The sequence below is a fragment of the Rhinoraja longicauda genome, chromosome 29 (genome assembly GCF_053455715.1).
Source record: "Rhinoraja longicauda isolate Sanriku21f chromosome 29, sRhiLon1.1, whole genome shotgun sequence".
In the NCBI taxonomy this organism is placed as follows: Eukaryota; Metazoa; Chordata; class Chondrichthyes; order Rajiformes; family Arhynchobatidae; genus Rhinoraja; species Rhinoraja longicauda.
In genome coordinates this window covers 1242724-1263140 of record NC_135981.1, presented here as the reverse complement: position 1 = coordinate 1263140, position 20417 = coordinate 1242724, and the positions used below count along the sequence as shown (strand labels likewise).

The 20417-nt window shown below is 47.4% G+C and overlaps 2 protein-coding genes across 6 annotated transcripts in view; both read left to right on the top strand.

Annotated features, from left to right (window-relative positions):
- LOC144607758 (ATP-citrate synthase) overlaps positions 1–1876 on the top strand; it is a 64652-nt gene extending 62776 nt beyond the window's left edge. For all 5 annotated transcript variants that reach the window (XM_078424804.1, XM_078424808.1, XM_078424805.1 and 2 more), the window contains one exon: positions 319–1876. In XM_078424804.1, coding sequence (XP_078280930.1) covers positions 319–413 — 95 coding nt within the window. In that variant the 3' untranslated portion in view covers positions 414–1876. The remainder of the gene's footprint in view (positions 1–318) is intronic.
- A 3824-nt stretch (positions 1877–5700) lies between these two features.
- klhl11 (kelch-like family member 11) lies at positions 5701–11255 on the top strand. The gene is made up of 2 exons (XM_078424558.1): positions 5701–6092; positions 8870–11255. The coding sequence occupies exons 1-2, from the start codon at positions 5701–5703 to the stop codon at positions 10452–10454; spliced, it is 1977 nt and encodes a 658-aa protein (XP_078280684.1). The 3' UTR covers positions 10455–11255.
- Positions 11256–20417: the final 9162 nt, after the last annotated feature.

The following is a 20417-nucleotide window of genomic DNA, read 5'->3' as shown; positions in this document are numbered from 1 at the left end:
AGGGAATAGGTCACGTTTTGGGTCAGAACCCAAAGGAGGATCCTGTCTGAAGAAGAGTTCTGACTGAAATGTTACCTATTCCTTTTCTCCAGAGATGCTGCCTGACCCACTGAGTTACTCCAGCATTTTGTGTCTATCTTTGGCATAGTTCATGGTTGAGGCTGATAGCTTTCAAGCAACTGAAGACATAGATAAAAGGAGATGTGAACAGGTTGAGGTTTGGGTTGCTCAGAATGCCTGCCTCTTTGATATGTTTATATCACAGCCTCCTGCTCTCTCGCAATCCTTTTAGTTACTGACTTGCTCTAATTTTTGCAGGACACTATCTGGATCAGAAGCGTTTAAAGCAAGGACTCTACCGACACCCATGGGATGATATCTCGTATGTTTTACCAGAGCACATGACCATGTGAACATTGGGGTAGCCAGGAAGGGGTCTTGATGCAGAAACATCTCCCCAGTCCCACTCAGCCCACCCCCAAAAAGTGTATTTTACATTGCTTTTCTTTGCACTGATATTCTTAGTAGGGGATGGGGAATAGGAGAGAAGGGGAAGGGGGGTCTTTTGCATCTCGATAAATTGTACAAAAGGTATGCTTCACAAAAGGTTGGTGCAGCTCTTTTTAAAAACTGTGTACACATGCTGCTGTTGAATCCATTAAGAAACAGGTGGACCTAGTGTCAGACTGGGTGTGAGTGTGCGCAAAGTGCACAACATTTGGGAATCTAATGTAGTGTATAAACTAAGCAAAGAATCAGTGTCGTCAAGAGTCCTTATCTATAATGCCATTGTATACCACAGCAGAACCCAAATAGAACTGTTCTTTAACTTATTTTCATGGAAGTATCCTGAAGGATTTGTCATATTGATATCGATATTTAACGGTACTGGGCCGAACCTCTTCGGACCATATGGGATGGTTTTCACAAGCTATTAACTGGGCATGAACAGGATGTGGGCTGTGCAAGTCCATTCTGAGCTGACTGTACAAAGTTGCCAGAAGTAGGAGTGACCAAACTGTAACTTGAGCCTTATGTAACTTGCATATCCTGGACATTAAACTGGGAATGTAATTGGGCATTGGTACCTTTTTGTGTATTTTATTTGCTAATCCTATGTATGGACCCGTAGATGAAGAGGGCATTCCTTGATGTTACTCCACCGCGGCTACATTGCTTCATGAGATGTTAGTGTCAGCAACTTCATGTTTACATGTTACTAGAGTTTAAGTTGAATAACCTACACGCTTTGGTTGCTTGTAACCAATGAATATTTAACATGTTTACAGGATGATCCCTTTTGTTTTGATGCCGGTGTGAAAACATTTTATTTTGTGCAACTCAATGCCTCCATTGGAGTAGTGGACAGTGCAATGTTGTGTGTGTTTGTCTGCTGATAATGCTTGTGCATGTAGCTCGAGTGGCCACCAAAGACCTGTTGTGGTGCTCGCTGCGGCAATGTAATGAGTTCAGCCAGAGTGATGATCACTTCTTTCTGGGGTCTGCTGTACAACTTCAATGTCACTTCATCCAAAAACTTTGCTGCACATAAAATTCCACATACTGTAGTAACTGTGCTAATGTGAGATCACTTAAGGAACCAGTTGTATTGAACCTCTGTCTGATCTGTGATTTATGAATTGCCAGACTTGTAATTTTAAAATTAGGAGATTGGGAATGGAATGATTCCTGTTAAAGAACAGCAGGGAAGGAATGGTCCTTAATCAATTAAAGGTGTCTGTCTTCAAAGGTAAACCTATACTGTTGTCACGCACTGTCTGACTGTTTTCTGCAACCCCAAGGATACCACGCCTCAACATATAACCCCAAAGTGTATCTGTATCTTAGTATAAATTAAACTATGTAACTTATTGGCTTTTGCCTTGTGTGTGTGCTTTATTTATCTGGCTCAACCAGTCTTGGGCTATTGGACCTTTGCTTCAAATACAATGATCATCGTCTCAACCATATAGATGGCCTTTAGAAATTTGTGGGGAAAAAACTGCAGATGCTGGTTTAAATCGAAGGTAGACACAAAATGCTGGAGTAACTCAGCGGAGGAACAGGCAGCATCTCTGGAGAGAAGGAATGGGTCGTCACCAATTCCTTCTCTCCAGAGATGCTGCCTGTCCCGCTGAGTTACTCCAGCATTTTATGTCTGCCTTTAGAAAATTTTCATGTTTAAAATATCTGCATGTGAACCTGTTAATATAAGGGCGGCACGGTAGCGCAGCGGTAGAGTTGCTGCTTTACAGCGAGTGCAGCGCCGGAGACTCAGGTTCGATCCTGACTACGGGTGCTGCACTGTAAGGAGTTTGTACGTTCTCCCCGTGACCTGCGTGGGTTTTCTCCGAGATCTTCGGTTTCCTCCCACACTCCAAAGACGTACGGGTATGTAGGTTAATTGGCTGGGTAAATGTAAAAATTGTCCCTAGTGGGTGTAGGATAGTGTTAATGTACGGGGATCGTTGGGCGGCACGGACTTGGTGGGCCGAAAAGGCCTGTTTCCGGCTGTATATATATGATATGATATAATAAGTGTCAGAATTAAACATTATCAAGTCCAAGTGCTCAAGAGCTGAGGTTAATTGTTCCTTGAATACTACGTGGAAACATTTTTGAAAATTGTCGAGCTTGGTCCCTGATACTTTATACTACAGCAATAGTAACCTATTGACTTATTTTTGAAAATAATTGACTTTGTTCTTTTGATTTATTGAAAGATACAGTATGAAAACGGACCCATTGGCCCACCGGGTCAACACTGACTAACCACCCATTCACATTAGTGTAAGAAAATAACTGCAGATGCTGGTACAAATCGAAGGTATTTATTCACAAAATGCTGGAGTGCACATTACCTCTGTTATCCCGGTTTCGCATCCATTTCCTGCACATGAGGCAATTCACAAAGGCAATAAACCTACCAAGCTGCATGTTTATCTTCGGTTTAAACCAGCATCTGCAGTTCCTTCTTACACATACATGTCTTCATGATGCGAGAGGGAACCGGAGCATCCAGAGAGAGCGTGCAAACTCCACACAGAGTAGCCAAGGTCAGGATCGAATCAAGGCAGCAGCTCCACCAGCTGCCCTACTGTGCAGCTATTGAAAACAGAATTTTTATCTTGGGTATCATTGGTGATGGGTGATTTGTTAGAAGATTATAGAATTAATGATATCATACCTCAAAAGGTTGATGGTCTTTTTCCCCACCCTGGTTGAAAGGTCAAATACAAGAGGGCATGTTTATGATGCAAGGGTGAGGCATAAAGGACATGTTGTTATACCTGGAATGTGGTTGGTGCCTGGAATGTGCTGCATGGGGAGGTGGTATAAACAGATATGATATCAACATTCAATGAGTGTTTAGCCATGCACGTGAACAAGCACAGAATGACCAGATTATAGAGCGTGCAGGCAGATGTGATTTGTTAGATTGGCATTATGGTTGGCACACATGGTGGACTGAGTTGGTATGTTACATTGTTCTATGTTATTGGGCATTGTTGTTAAGAGTATTTCATTGTCATATGTACCTGAGAGAACAATTACATTCTAACTTGCAGCACCATTGTTGTTCGCCTCTTACTGTCATGGGAATGTGCATTAGGCTGCCAAGGCTATTTTTCTGGGCAATGCTTTCAGAACTAGGGCATGACCCAACAAATCCGGTTGTTGACCTTGGTTATGTACAGACAGTTCCAATTTATTGTGCAAGAAGGAACTGCAGTTGCTGGTTTACACTGAAGATCGACACAAAATGCTGGAGTAATTCAGCGAGGGCAGGCAGCATCTCTGGAGAGAAGGAATGGGTGATGTTTCAGGTCGAGGCCCTTCTGCAGACTCTGACTTGCTGCCTGCCCTGCTGAGTTACTCCAACATTTTTGTGTCTATCTTAGTTCAAATTTATTTTCATTATTTCCATGTTCCTCCTTTCTTACCCATTTACCTAATATTAACCTTGAATATATTAAAGGAATTTCCCAGCTATAGTTTTATGTATACACGATGCAGTGAGGTGTTGTAATGTCAAAAATACATCAGGCACTTTGCATGTGGCAAGATATCACATGGGGAACTAAAATGTTCCTTTTAGCAGTTGGGATAAATTAATCCTCAAATATCAATATTGGTTTATGACTCCTGTACTGAGATGCAGTAAAAAAAACTGAGCTATCCAGTTAAATCATACTATGCACAAGTGCAATTAAGCCATACATTGGGCAATTTACATCTATACCATCCCCCTCTAGGTTGGTAACCTTCATGTCCTCGCCCATCCTTGTTCTCCAGAGATCCTGCCTGACCTATTGAGTTCCTTCAGTGCTTTGTGTCTATCTTTTGTGCGCGTGTGTGTGTATATATATAGTGTAAGAAAATAACTGCAGATGCTGGTACAAATCGAAGGTATTTATTCACAAAATGCTGGAGTAACTCAGCAGGTCAGGCAGCTATGCTCAGGAGAGAAGGAATGGGTGACGTTTCGGGCCGACCCGAAACGTCACCCATTCCTTCTCTCCTGAGATGCTGCCTCACCTACTGAGTTACTCCACCATTTTGTGTGTATGTATATATATATATATATATATATATATATTACATGTGTGTATATATATATATATATATATATATTTACATGTAATGTTTGGGACAAAGACCCTTCATTTATTTATTTGCCTCTGTACTCCACAATTTCAGATTTGTAATAGAAAAAAAAATCACATGTGGTTAAAGTGCAAATTGTCAGATTTAATGAAGACCATTACCTGTGATGCTACTTTCAATCAACTATGTACCTGTACTCCTCGAACCCTCTGCTCCACAACATTCCCCAGAGCCCCACCGTTCACCGTGTGGGTTCTGCCCATGTTTGTGCTCCCACAGTACAATACCTCACTTTTTGTTTTGGTATTAAATTCCATCAACCATTCCTAAGCCCACCTGCTCCAGATCAGGCTTCGATTCTTCACAACCCTGTACCTGTACTGTGGGTGAGGAAGGGTCTCGACCCCATTCCTTCTCTCCACAGATGCTGCCCGACCCGCTGAGTTACTCCGGCACTTTGTGTCTTATCTTGGTGTGGACCAGCATCTGCAGTTCCTTACTGCACCCATCGTTTGCCTTTGCCCTGTCTGACTGTGTGTGAAGAAGGCTCTTGTCCTGAGGGAGGGCGGGCATGGAGGAGGGGTGGGCGGCCTTGGAGCAGGGGAGGGCGGGCGTGGAGCAGGCGGCCTTGGAGCAGGGGGCCTTGGAGGAGGGGAGGGCGGCCTTGGAGCAGGGGAGGGCGGGCGTGGAGCAGGGGAGGGCGGGCGTGGAGCAGGGGAGGGCGGGCGTGGAGCAGGGGAGGGCGGGCGTGGAGCAGGGGAGGGCGGGCGTGGAGCAGGGGAGGGCGGGGCGGGCGTGGAGCAGGGGCGGGCGGCCTTGGAGCAGGGGAGGGCGGGCGTGGAGCAGGGGCGGGCGGGCGTGGAGCAGGCGGCCTTGGAGCAGGGGCGGGTGGGCGTGGAGCAGGGGAGGGCGGGCGTGGAGCAGGGGAGGGCGGCCTTGGAGCAGGGGCGGGCGGCCTTGGAGCAGGGGAGGGCGGCCATGGAGCAGGGGAGGGCGGCCATGGAGCAGGGGCGGGCGGCCTTGGAGCAGGGGAGGGCGGCCATGGAGCAGGGGAGGGCGGCCATGGAGCAGGGGCGGGCGGCCGATGCGGCCATGGCGGCGGCGGGGGGCGCGGATGCCGACGGGGATGGGGACGGGGGAGACGGCGAGGCCGAGCACTTCGACTGCAGGAGCCATTGCTCGGAGCTGTCCCGCCGCCAGAACGAGCAGAGGAAGCGCGGCTTGTTCTGCGACCTGACGCTGGCGGTGGGAGGCCGCGAGTTCCGCGCCCACCGCTCGGTGTTGGCCGCCGCCACCGACTACTTTGAGCCGCTGCTCGGCGGCAACTTCGAGGAGTCGCGCTCGGAGCGGGTGGAGATGCGCAAGTGGAGCACGGAGCCCGGGCCCGAGGCCGACACGGTGGAGGCCGTGCTGCAGTACCTGTACACCGGCGCCATCCGCGTCTGCACCGGCACCGTGCATGAGGTACTCGAGCTGGCCGACAGGTGAGTGAGCGCCGCGGGCGGGCGGGCGGGGGACGGCCAGGCCCCGGCTCCACCAGGCCCCGGCTCCACCAGGCCCCGGCTCCACCAGGCCCCGGCTCCACCAGGCCCCGGCTCCACCAGGCCCCGGCTCCACCAGGCCCCGGCTCCACCAGGCCCCGGCTCCACCAGGCCCCGGCTCCACCAGGCCCCGGCTCCACCAGGCCCCGGCTCCACCAGGCCCCGGCTCCACCAGGCCCCGGCTCCACCAGGCCCCGGCTCCACCAGGCCCCGGCTCCACCAGGCCCCGGCTCCACCAGGCCCCGGCTCCACCAGGCCCCGGCTCCACCAGGCCCCGGCTCCACCAGGCCCCGGCTCCACCAGGCCCCGGCTCCACCAGGGCAGCGGTCTGGCGAGGCCGAACCCTGGGCCTGGGCCGGCGGTGAAGGCCCGAGAGGTGGCGAGGACAGGCGGCCTGGGAGGCCCGGTGTGGGGGGGGGGGGGGGGCGGGCGACGGCCTGGCTGGGGAGGCCGGGGAGGCGGCGAGGGCCCGGGGAGGCCCGAGGGCCCGGGGAGGAGGCGAGGGCCTGGGGCCCGGGGAGGAGGCGAGGGCCTGGGGCCCGGGGAGGAGGCGAGGGCCCGAGGGCCCGGGGAGGAGGCGAGGGCCCGGGGAGGAGGCGAGGGCCCGAGGGCCCGGGGAGGCCCGAGGGCCCGGGGAGGAGGCGAGGGCCCGGGGAGGCGGCGAGGGCCGGGGAGGCGGCGAGGGCCCGGGGAGGAGGCGAGGGCCTGGGGCCCGGGGAGGCCTCCACCATCTCCCGTGGAGACGGGACTCTTCCCGTTGAACAGGTGGAGTTGAAGCATTTGCCCCACCACTACATTGGTTTAGGTTTATTATGGCCACGTACCCAGATGCAGCACAGAGCTTTGGTTTTTTACCCTGTCCAAATAGATCACATCAACCATACATACAAACAAACATACAATCAAGTCTGAAGAAGGGTCTCGACCCGAAACATCCCCATTCCTTTTCTCCAGAGATGTTGCCTGACCCGCTGAGTTACCCCAGCATTTTGTGTCGACCAACAATCAAGACAAACTCAGTGGTTCAATAGTTCTTAAGATAGACACAAAATGCTAGAGTAACTCATCAGGTCAGGCAGCATCTCTGGAGAGAAGGAAAGGGGGACGTTTCGGGTGGAGACCTTATTCAGACTTTATTCTTACTTGCCTTGGTACAGTAAAATTTGTTTTCTGCATACAATTCAGTAAAACTTTACTGTAGATGAGCACAATCATGTCCAATGATTGAATGTGAGAATAGTAGATTACACTGAGGCAGTCCACAAACGTCGCCACGTTTCTGGGCACCAGCTTGTATTCTTCAAGTTTAAAAGTTCTTAAAAATATAGAGTCTTAAGCTGACAAAAGTGTATTTCAAAGGTATCACAAAATGCTGGAGTAACTCAGCAGGTCAGGCAGCATCTAGGAAAGAAGGAATGGGTGACGTTTCGGGTCGAGACCCTTCCTCAGGCTGAAGAAGGGTCTCGACCCGAAACGACACCCATTCCCTCTCTCCTAGATGCTGTCTGACCTGCTGAGTTACTCCAACATTTTGTGATACCTTCGATTTGTCAAGTCAAGTCAAGTCAATTTTATTTGTATAGCACATTTAAAAACAACCCACGTTGACCAAAGTGCTGCACATCTGATTAGGAAGAAAAAAAAAGAAACAACATACAGTGGCAGGCAGCCAAACACAACGGCGAGGCCATCTTGAACAAAATGTTACCAGCATCTGCAGTTATTTTCATACACAAAGTGCATTTCAAACTCGAGTTCAATAGATAGAGCAAAGGGGAAGATGCAGAGTGCAGTATATAGTTCCCAGCAGTGTAGTGCATGGGGAGGGGGGAATGGTGGGATTCTTCCACCATTAAATGTGGGGAGGTGTTTCTTTCATTGGGGTACTTCTGAATATGTTTGAGCCTTGATCGAAGCAAGATGTACTATCATCCTCTTCCCTGTGGCAGCACGGTTTGATTGTGATCCTGTATGGCATGATTTGACCACATAGCACATTTTTCACCATATCTCCCTACACATGACAATAATAAACTTTCAAACTTAAATTTACGTCTGTCTGACATTTTTGCATATCTGAACAGCAATAAATTCTACTCCCAACTTATAAACTCATTGTCTGAATTAAATACTAGTCCAAACAATGACTGGCTTATCCATTCAAAGCCAAAGCATTAAACTTACCAATAGGCCACCACATGCAGTGCCACAGGAATCTCCAGTAACATTTCATTTTAGTTTAATTTAGATACAGTGCGGAAACAGGCTCTTCGGCCCACTGAATCTGTACCGACCAGCGATCCCCGCACATTAACACTATCCTACACACACTAGGGACAATTTACACATACACCAAGCCAATTAACCTACAAACCTGTACGTCTTTGGAGTGTGGGAGGAAACCGAAGATCTCGGAGAAAACCCACGGACACAGAGAGAAAGTACAAACTCCGTATAGACATCACCGGTAGTCAGGATCGAATCCGGGTTTCCAGCGCTGCAAGCACTATAAGGTAGCAACTCTACCGCTGCTCCACCGTGCCACCCTTTGTAATGTCATCAAAGAGTGGAAATTGTGTGAAGCGTCTTGTGTAAAGTTTTAACGTTTGTGTTTGTCCTAGTAATTGAAATCTAGATAGCAGCTGATCCATTTGCCTTCAGGTGTGTATCCGTTCTTGATGTTTACATGATTTCCCAAAAGTGGCAATTCTTTGTTGCAGGTTCCTCTTGCTTCAGTTGAAAGAATTCTGTGGGGAGTTTCTGAAGAAGAAGCTGAATCTCACCAACTGTGTGGCAGTTCACAGCTTGGCACACATGTACTCCCTGGACCAGCTGGCATTGAAAGCAGCAGACATGATTCGCAGGGACTTTTCAAACGTGGTCCAGGACGATGAGTTCTACACTCTGCCGTTCCACCTGGTCCGGGACTGGCTGTCAGACTCTGAAATCACCGTGGATTCGGAGGAAGTTCTGTTTGAAGCCGTGGTAAAGTGGGTCCGCCGGAACCCGGAGGAAAGGCAGAAGCACTTTGAGGAGTTGTTTCAACTCTTGCGACTGCCCCAGATGAAGCCCACTTACATCACCCGCATCATTAAAACTGAGGAACTGGTGGCCGATAATGCCAACTGCCTGCGACTAGTTTCAGAAGCAGTGGAAGGTCATGCACTGAGATCAGAGAACCTGCAGCCTGCCAACCTGGACCACTGGGCATCCCACATTGTCTCATTCCAGCCGCGCTTTGGGCAGAACATGGACATCATCATGGTAATAGGTGGCGTGTCAGAGGGTGGAGATTACCTGAGCGAATGTGTAGGATATTTCGTCAACGAAGATCGATGGGTGAATCTTCCTCACATTCACAACCACCTAGATGGCCACGCTACAGCCATCACGGAGTCACATGTCTATGTTGCTGGCTCCATGGAGCCTGGCTTTGCCAAGACTGTGGAACGGTACAGTCCGAACAGAAACAGCTGGGAGCAGGTCAGCAATCTGATCACAAGGAAGCATTCCTTTGGCTTGACAGCAGTGAAGGAAAACCTGTACAGTATCGGGGGTCACGGAAACTTCAGCCCGGGATTCAAGGATGTTGATGTTTATGAACCTGAACAGGACAGGTGGCACCACCTGGAGTCGGCCCCCAAGATTCTGCGGGACGTGAAAGCCATCAGCGTGGAAGACCGATTTGTGTACGTGACTGCCCGCACGCCTGTGGACACGGACAACGAGGACGGGCTGGAGACGGTGAATGCAAAGTATGACACAGACACCAGGCAGTGGCAGGATGTGGAGTCTTTACCCTTGCTCGATAACTACTGCGCCTTCCAGATGGCCGTTGCTACCACAAACTTTTACCACACGGCTTCGTGCTGCCCCAAGTGTTACCCTGTGACAGACAACGAGGCCAAGCATAAAATCTCCAGCCTGGCAGCTGATGAAATCCTGGAGAGCTTACCGCCGGAGGTACTGAGTATTGAAGGCGCGGCGATCTGCTACTTCCGTGACGACGTCTTCATCTTCGGCGGCTGGAAGAACAGCGACGACATGGACAAGCAGTACCGCAAGGAGGCGTACCGCTACTGCGCCGAGCGCAAACGCTGGATGTTGCTGCCCCCCATGCCTCAGCCACGGTGCCGGGCAACCGCCTGCCACGTGAGGATCCCTTACAGGTACCTGTACGGGGTCCAGAGGTACCCGATGCCACAGAACCTGGCCAGGCAGCAGGAGAGGCTGCAGCAGATGCAGCGGTTGCATCGGCGCTCGCTGTTCCTGCGGCGACAGCTGCAGCCGCAGGTCGAATGCTGATGTGAATCACATCAGGCGGCTGCAAACAGAATGCTGATGTGAATCACATCTGGCGGCGGCAAACAGAATGCTGATGTGAATCACATCTGGCGGCTGCAGCTGTTACTGGGTGGCGGGTGCAGACACTAAAACATTCCCAACAAAGACTGACGCCACCACATGTAAAGGACGTGGAATTTATTGAAGATCGTAGGTGACCAATAATTCCTGCCCTCTCGCCGCATAAACTCTGCCCGTACGGATTTTAAATGCAGTTGAAAGTGGGGACTATATGTTGTTAATGCAGAGTCAAACTATTTTGGCAGAATGCTTTTTCTAAAAAAAAACTTTGCCTTCTAGTCACTCATGTTAATTTACTCCCTCCAACCCTACTTCTACCATCATTTTTACACATTTTTACTTGTTACGAAATACCCATTTTATTTAAACGTGCAAATATGTTTTGTAATTTTTAAGAGGCGTTCTTTAAGGACGGAAGATGGGGCGGCTCTCCTATTGAGTCTTGAAAATTCCTTCAGTTGCACAATATTGTGTTCATGGCCCCAACTGTTTGTTCTACTTCATGTGGTTGTGTGGCAGCTTGCTTGAATGCTCAAACAGAAGTGATGGAAGATTTGTTACAACAATCTCAAGGGTGCTTCTGCACATCCAGAGCTGAGGCCTGCAGTGATCCAGACTACAGGCTGAACATTATGAGACAAATTGTTGGTTTATACCCGAATAAAGTGGCATAACTGATCTAAGAGACATTGTGTAGGGAAAAAACTGCAGATGCTGCTTAAAATCGAAGGTAGACACAAAATGCTGGAGTAACTCAGCGGGTCAGGCAGTATCTCTGGAGAGAAGGAATGGGTTCCTTCTCTCCAGAGATACTGCCTGACCTGCTGAGTTATTCCAGCATTTTGTGCCTGCCTTTGATCGAAGAGATAGTTTGGTATGGATTTTCCAGCTGTGACCCATAAATGGGATGTTCAACTTTGAAAACCTTGGTCAAATGTTAATGCAGCACTGGGTTCCCCAACACTTTGGTTACTGTAGTAAGCACTTTAAGAGGGTCATGGTGACTAACATGGTCAACCTGTTACATAACATTCCAGCAACAGTTGCACTTCCCACATTGTTTAAAGTCAAATCCCATTCTATCGTATCAATCACCAATCAAAAAAATCCCGTGCTTGGCACATCAGGTGGGCAACACTTTGGTCTGTATGGTCTGGGTGGAGAAGGGTTCAAAAGTCTCAGCAGAGTATTTGATGAAGGTAGACACAAAATGCTGGAGTAACTCAGCGGGACAGGCAACATCTCTGGAGAGAAGGAATGGGTGCGTTCTTCAGTCTGAAGAAGGGTCTCGACCCGACACGTCACCCATTCCTTCTCGCCAGAGATGTTGCCTGTCCCGCTGAGTTACTCCAGCATTTAGTGTCTATCTTCGGTTTAAACCAGCATCTGCATTTCTTTCCTACACACAGAGTATCTGATAGTGCAGTTGTAAGTTAACATTTGCGGGTGGGTTGTTACTCTCTGGAGCTGGTGTCGCCTATCTTCCCTTCTTTCTCTGCTTTCCATTCCCCACAGTCCCAGCCTCAAGGTGAGCTTAGTTTGACACGTTGCCCTTGTGAGCCTTGCCGTTATTCTATTGAATATTATTTGGCGGCACGGTAGCGCAGCGGTAGAGTTGCTGCTTTACAGCGAATGCAGCGCCGGAGACTCAGGTTCGATCCTGACTACGGGTGCTGCACTGTAAGGAGTTTGTACGTTCTCCCCGTGACCTGCGTGGGTTTTCTCCGAGATCTTCGGTTTCCTCCCACACTCCAAAGACGTACAGGTATGTAGGTTAATTGGCTGGGCAAATGTAAAAATTGTCCCTAGTGGGTGTAGGATGGTGTTAATGTACGGGGATCGCTGGGCGGCGCGGACTTGGTGGGCCGAAAAGGCCTGTTTCCGCGCTGTATATATATGATATGATATGATATGATTATATCCTCTCTTTCGCTATCGGTAATTCTACGCATATCTCTGAACTCATGAGTGTTAGTAGTGAAACCTGTTCCTCTTCCTTTATATGTGGATCAAGTGCTCTTTCTGCAGGCCACTTCAACACTGCATACACATTCATTATTGTAATTGAAAATGTAGAAAACAGTGAAACACAAAAGCATCAAATAACTCTCCAGTACATCACAACGTACATTATAGTAATGCCTGTCCCTATAAGCTGAAATATATATATATATATATGCATTAACTTGTTGATCCCTGAGTTCTAGGATGTATTTTCCAAGTATAAATGAATTTCTCTAAGAAACTATGCCGAGAGGAGGGACAGACATCATTTTAAATAGGGCGTCCTAATTTCTGTATCAGAAGTTGCCTTGTATTTAGAATAAATGGGTCAAATTTGAGGTTTAAAATAATTTGTAAGATGCCTTGGTAGAGAGGGTTTAATATGCAAGAGGATATGTTTGTGCTGTTGTTATTGGGTCTGTTCCTGCACCACCCTGCCTCACCAGGCAGTTTTATTTCAGTGAGGAACACGCACTGCAGATTGAAGGTAGACACAAAATGCTGGAGTAACTCAGCGGGACAGGCAGCATCTCGGGAGAGAAGGAATGGGTGACATTTTGGGTAGAGACCCTTCTTCAGACTGATGTCACGGGAGAGGGAGATACATAGTTATGGACTTTGTCCAGCCCCCTCCCCTGACATGTCTGAAGAAGGGTCTCTACCCGAAACGTCACCCATTCCTTCTCTCCCGAGATGCAGCCTGACCCGCTGAGTTACTCCAGCATTTTGTGTCTACTTTCGATTTTAACCAGCATCTGCAGTTGTTTCCTATGCACTGCAGATTGCCGCGATGTCTGTTTAGTTGCATTTTATCACTCATGCAACTGTTATAAATTCTCGTTAATTTGTTTTTGTTTTAACTACCCTAATGTTTGGTCCAGCGTGATTTCCAAAACTGAATAGTTGTGTTTTTTGCTCAAGTATTTGACCTTTCGTTATCTTGTTGCTGTGATCTAGGCTAATGCAACCTCCCACTTACTGGGCTGAGCGTTAACTCATGAACTACACAAGCATCCAGATTTCATATTCCTACCATTCCTGTTCCTGTTAACATTTAAAATCAAATAGGAACCTTGCGTACATTTATCCACTGGACCTGGTTAGAGTATGTGCCCTGCATGAAGTAGGATTGCACAATAGCCATCATGATCAATAACCTGCCTTCACCCACTTGGTATTGCACAGCCCAGGGTGGATAGATGGTCCCGTCATGCTGGGTAATGGCTGAAACGATCTGTCTTCATTACACGTTGACTGGTGACACTCTACTGCAGCTTTCATTATCTGTCCTTGCTAGAAGTTGAATTCTCCATGTAAATACTTGTACTTATGCCATCAAATGGATCAGCACACCAAACCAAGAAGAGATGATACTGCAAGACGTTGTCTTTTTCAAAGGGCTTTGTGCATTGAGATGTAGCCTGTGGTTGAGTAATTGTGAACTGGAGACATTAACATGGTTAGCTAGGTGTTCAGCTCATGCTGTAAGCCCGGTTCTGTTTCTCCTCCCCCTACATCCATCCAGCTTCTGAAATGATCATCACTTTGTGCAGTTTAAAATGAGGTGTAGAGTCTTTTTACTTCTGTATTACTCTGCTGATGAAACATTTTATTTTTAGACTTGTGGCGTGCAGTGTTGGAATCGATGGTAAGTGAAGCAGCAGCATGGTTTAACGTGAGTTACGATCACTGTCTGACGTGGATCATTAAACACGGTGTGAAATGTTCTGCTGTAGCTCCCCTGGTACACCAGCCGCAATGGGGTGGTGTTTCCTTCACAATGACTCCTTGCTGCCTGCAAACTGGTCTGAAGAAGGGTCTCGACCTGAAACATCACCCATTCCTTCTCTCCAGAGATGCTGCCTGTCCCGCTGAGTTACTCCAGCATTTAGTGTCTATTTTCGGTTTAAACCAGCATCTGCTGTTCCTTCCTACAAACAGTCTTGTTTGACAGGCTCTCATCTGTATTGCCAGTGTCCAACGGATGTTACATCAGCTCTTATGATTAGCCATCATCACGTTAAAAACAATTCGTATGTCTGAAGAATTTCATTCTTTTCATGTTCCTCCCCTCCCCATTCTTTCCCCCTGGGTTGTTAGATCAACCAATCTTATCCTGGATTATTGAGGGGAGCTTCAGTGTCCTGAGTAATACGTCTATTAACATGCACGTGGTAGTGATTGATTGCGTACCTCTGTTTGGCTTGCCTTGTGCCTCCATTTATTGTAGGTCATTGGATTAGATTTCACGTTTGGACAGTTTTGCTGGCCTGTAAATAGGTGAGCTGTAACCTATTTGTCAAAGTACTTCTGTCACTCGCCATTCTGTTGTTCAGAAGTGTGTACAGTTACCAGACTAAACCCAGAGCCTGACAGTGTGGTGGGGATGGGTGCCAACTGTGTTTCACAGGCCTTGTCTGTATTCTCAGACTGCTGTCAATTTTCATCGTGTTTTGTGTCTTTGGGTTTATGATTCTGACATGTAAATTTAATTACTAAAATCACCCAGGGTTATTTCTCGCTCTTGTTTGTTTCGTCCAAAATGCCTGAGAATTGATAATGAATCTCTCAGCGCAAGCAGAGTTACATGTCTAAATAAACGTGGTGCCGGTGCATGCGTGTGTGATCTGTGTACATGTGTGTGTGTGATCTGTGCACGTGTGTGTGTGTGATCTGTGTACATGCATGTGATATGTGTACATGTGTATGATTTTGTGTACATGCGTGTGTGATCTGTGTAGATGTGTGTGTGCTCTGTGTACATGCGTGTGTGATCTGTGTACATGCGTGAGTGATCTGTGTACATGCACACACGCGTGAACTCCTCTGCTGGTTTTTATTTCTACTCTTAGGCCAAGACAATAAAGACTTTTTCTCCCATGCAGTCAAGTGAGAGGAAAATATAGATAAATTCCATTGTAAGCTAGTTTGAATCCTGATATATTTATTGTCTTTGGGGAGACACAAAATGCTGGAGTAACTCAGCAGGACAGGCAGCATTCGCTGGAGAGAAGGAATGGGTGACGTGTTGCGTCGAGACCCTTCTTCAGACTGATGTCAGGACATTTATCCCGCCCCATCGCCTGACATCAGTCTGAAGAAGGGTCTCGACCCGAAACGTCACCCATTCCTTCTCTCCAGAGATGCTGCCTGACCCACTGAGTTACTCCAGCATTTTGTGTCTACTTTCGATTTAAACCAGCATTTGGAGTTTTCTTTCCTATTTATTGTCTTATTTGGCCACATAATTCGTTCAATTTATCTCCAACGTCATGAGAGATTTTATTTTGTCTCTTTTGTCAAAAGCTTTGTTTATAATGAAGTGGGCTTTTCCGCTCGTTCTGAGATGGATATGTGCAGATGGCTGAGAGGGTGTGGTCATGTTGAATTGTGGGAGGGTATCGATGATCAGAATGCTGTGTGTTGTCAGTCTGAGTCCACCATTTGAAACATTGACATCCAGGTTATCGGGACTTCGCAGGCCCTCTCTCCAACGCATGTGCATGCTTTGCAATGTGTTACTCATCCACTCGTTTTTATAAAATATAGCTTCTCAATAAAAGTTACATTTATTGTGGATGTGTGTCTGTCTTCTACACTGAATGTGTTGCTGCTGAGGCCCTACGCGCAGTTGATTACCTATCAGCTACGAGTATTTTGTTTTATATGGCTATACGGGAAAAAAGGTCCATATATGAAGCATGTGAACAGATACAATCATCATTTAAGCCTCTTATTCTCAAATGTTTAGTTTCGTTTAGAGATACAGCGAGGAAACAGGCCCTTCGGCCCACCGGATCCGTGACGACCAGCGATCCCCGCACACCAACACTATCCTACACCCACTAGGGACAATTTTTACATTTACCAAGCCAATTAACCCACAAAACTGTACGTCTTTGGAGTGTGGGAGGAAGCCGAAGATCTCGGAGAAAACCCACGGGGAGAACGTGCAAACTCCGTACAGACAGCACCCGTAGTCGGGATGGAACTCGGGTCTCCGGCGCTGCCTCCGCTGCAAGGCAGCAACTCTACCACCATGACCGCTTATGACGGTGTGCTCATTGGGTCTTTTTGTATGATATTTTAATCCTCAAAGGTATACATTATCTTTTATTTTTAAGTATAATATAGCTTTATGTATATTGGTCTTAGGACCATAAGTTCATAAACTAGGAGCACAATTAGGCCATTCGGCCCATCAAGTCTACTCTGCCAACCAATCGTGACTGATCTATCTCTCCTATCCCCATTCTCCAGCCTTCTCCCCGTAACCCCTGACACCCACATTAATCAAGATCTTGTTTATTATAATTACTTGTGGCCCCAGCGCTTTCTACAAGCTGGCAATCCTCGATACGTTTACTGTTCCATGTTTATTTCCCTAATTCCTCACAATATTGAAAGCCAATCCAGAGATTTATTCTTGCATGCATTACCCTGCCCCGAGTCAATATAAAGTTGCCTGTTTAAAGAGTCATAGAGCGAAACAGCGTGGAAACAGGCCCTTCGGCCTAACTTGCCCACACCGGCCAACTGGTCCCAGTTACACTCGTCCCACCTCCCTGCGCTTGGTCCATATCCCTCCAAACCTGTCCTGTCCATGTACCTGGTCTGTTTCTTAAACGTTGGGAAAGTCCCAGCCTCAACTACCTCCTCTGGCAGCTTGTTCCAAACACCCACCAACCTTTGTGTGAAAACGTTACCCCTCAGATTCCTATTAAATCATTTCCCCCTCACCTTGAACCTATGTCCTCTGGTTCTTGATTCCCCTCCTCTGGGCAAGAGACTCTGTGCATCGTTCATCTTACAACGATAGTGACAGGGAGAAAGAGCAAACTCCAACCATACAGCTCAGGGGATCGGGTCAAAATGGTACCCGGGTCACTGTACCTCAACATAGCTGCACTTCCTGCATCGTAGTGTCATCTTTATAAGCCTGTAAGAAATTAACTGCAGATGCTGGTACAAATCGAGGGTATTTATTTCACAAAATGCTGGAATAACTCAGCAGGTCAGGCAGCATCTCAGGAGAGAAGGAATGGGTGACGTTTCGGGTCGAGACCCTTCTTCAGTCGTCAGACTGAGTCCACACCGACCAGCGATCCCCGCACATTAACACTATCCACTCTATCCAGGCCTTTCATTACTCTAAGTTTCAATGAGGTTCCCCTCAACCGTCTAAACTCCAGCGAATATTAACTCAGTATTAACTGTAAATGGCTCGACTGTAATCATGTCGTGTCCTTCCGCTGACTGGGAAGCACGCAACAAAAGCTTTCTTCACTGTTCCTTGGTACAGGTGATAATAAACTAAAACTAAATCTAAGCTAAAAAACACTTTGTGTTTTGCCGGAAGGACTGAGCAAGTCAAGAAGCATCCGAGAAGGCAAAAGGATGGTCAGACCATACATCAGGACAGAGCGTGGAGGGAGGATAGTCAGTCAACGTATGTGTGAGAGGGGTGGGTGATAGGTATTATCCGATGAGTGGAGGGGGACAATTTACATTTCCCAAGGCAATTAACCTACAAACCTGCACGTCTTTGGAGTGTGGGGGGAAACAAGATCACAGAGAAGCCCCACGCAGGTCACGGGGAGAATGTACAAACTCCGTACAGACAGCACCCGTAATCGGGATCGAACCCGGGACTCTGGCGCTGCAAGCGCTGTAACTCCACCGATGCGCCCACCCTAATCTGTAAACCACACTTCTAGAGCACAAAACAACCCGGGAACCCATTGCCACAGAGGGCTGTGGAGGCCAAGTCAGTGGATATTTGTAAGGCAAAGATAGACACGTTCTCGATTAGAATGGGTGTCAAAGGATATGGGGAGAAGGCAGGAAAATGGGATTAGGAGGCAGTGATCAGCCATGATTGAATGGGGGAGTAGACTGGTTGGGCTGAATGGCCTAATTCTACTCCTATAACTTGTGATACATGATAAGGGAGTAATGTTTAGTGCAAAGTAAAGCCTGTAAAGTCCGATCAAGGATGGTCCGAGGGTCACCAATGTGGTAGATTTATAATTCAGGGCTGTACTCTGGTTGTGGCATTGCCTGGTTACAGCTGGTTAGAACCTGTCCCAGAATCTCTGCATTAACCCAGCGGGACAGGCAGCATCTGTGAAGAGAATGGATGGACAATGTTTTGGGTCAGGACTCTTCTTCAGACATGGTTCTTCCAGTGGTGTATTTACTGCTGCAGATTCTTCAACTGGAACAAACTTTGGAAGAAAACTAGTCAAAGATATCTACCTCTTGGCTAGATCAGATTTTATGCATTTTTGCAAGTTGATCTTAGGTCTTTGTGAAATGTGCTCCTGTAATAAATCCACTTTACTATCTAGGTTGGTTTCCAGATGCAATATGGCAACAGGCCCTTCAGCCCACCGAGTCCACGCCAGCCGTCCATCATCCGTTCACACTAGTTCTTTGTCTCATCCACTCCCTGCAACTAGGGGCAAGTTAATTTACAGAGGTCAATTTAAACTACAAACCCACATGTTTTGGGGAATGTGGGAGGAAACCCATACGGTCACAGGGAGAACGTACAATCTCCAGACAGCCAACACCCAAAGTCAGGATCGAACCTGGGTCTCTGGGGCTGTAAGGCAGCAGCTTCACCGCTGTGCCATCCATCCTATGTTGTTTTGTGCCCCAGAAGTGTGGTTCACTGATATATGTAGTATTAGGAAAATTAACTATTATCTTATGATACGACAGAACTTTATTTATGCCAGGAGGGAAATTGATCTGCCAACAGTCATAAAACGCAAGATACATGAAACATGAAACTAAAGTGATGAGTGGAAAGGACTGGGGATGGGCAAAGATTGGGGGGAGAGGGGGGGCAGTCTCAGTCTACCCCACGACAGAAGGGGGAGGAGCTGTACAGTTTGATAGCCACAGGGAAGAAGGATCTCCTGTAACGTTCTGTGCTGCATCTTGGTGGAACCAGTCTGTTGCTGAAGGTGCTCCCGAGGTTGACCGGTGTGTCATGGAGGGGGCGAGCTGTGTTATCATAATTTATCTCATCAGGTTTAACTATCGGCAATCATTATCAACAATAATGGGGAAGCAATTGTCAGACATCCTGTGATTTAAAAAAAAATCCTCCTACCCCATAGCAACTTTTGATAATGTTTCAGAATCAGATTTAATCCGCTAACAATACCTACTGGGAGATGAAGTAACATTGCACACTTACCTTGTTCTATTGCCTTACCCATTGGATTCACTTCAAATGACATCCCTTCTGCAACAGGCAAAGACACAAAGTGCTGGAGTAACTCAACGGCTCAGGCAGCATCTCGGGAAACTCCGAACCTACTAAGTTACTCCAGCATTTTGTGTCTTTTTTTGCAAACCAGCATTGCATTTCCTCTTTTCTTCACCTCTGCAACATCGTCGTTGGTAGAAGACTCTTGGCAATTTGAGTCCTTCCTGTGAACTCAGAATCAGACTCTTGCCCCTTCTTCTTTATGAAGAAATGGAATCGCCCAGGCTTCCATACAAGCAGCATTAACGCTAATCTATGTGCTGTTAAATGGAATCGCCCAGGCTTCCATACAAGCAGCATTAACGCTAATCTATGTGCTGTTAAATGGAATCGCCCAGGCTTCCATACAAGCAGCATTAACGCTAATCTATGTGCTGTTATTTAACTCTGAAGACCAAGGCTTGCATTTCCAAACTGCTGATGTTCTCCTTCCTCTGTACACCCATCCTTTGGCCTTCTTCATCACATTTACCAGTGAATATATGCAGACCAATCTTCACACCGTGATAACAATTTTATTTAAAAATAAGTTTTATTTATGGTTATTACACTGTTGGTTCTTCAGGAAAATATTTTATTGGTAACAGCAAAAGAGTAACTGAGTTGTCATGCAGAGA

Excerpts from the sequence above, each read along its gene's own strand:
- klhl11 (XM_078424558.1), top strand. The coding sequence starts at position 5,701 with ATGGCGGCGGCGGGGGGCGCGGATGCCGACGGGGATGGGGACGGGGGA. Across the intron at positions 6,093-8,869 it reads GTACTCGAGCTGGCCGACAG|GTTCCTCTTGCTTCAGTTGA; the intron begins GTGAGTGAGCGC and ends TCTTTGTTGCAG.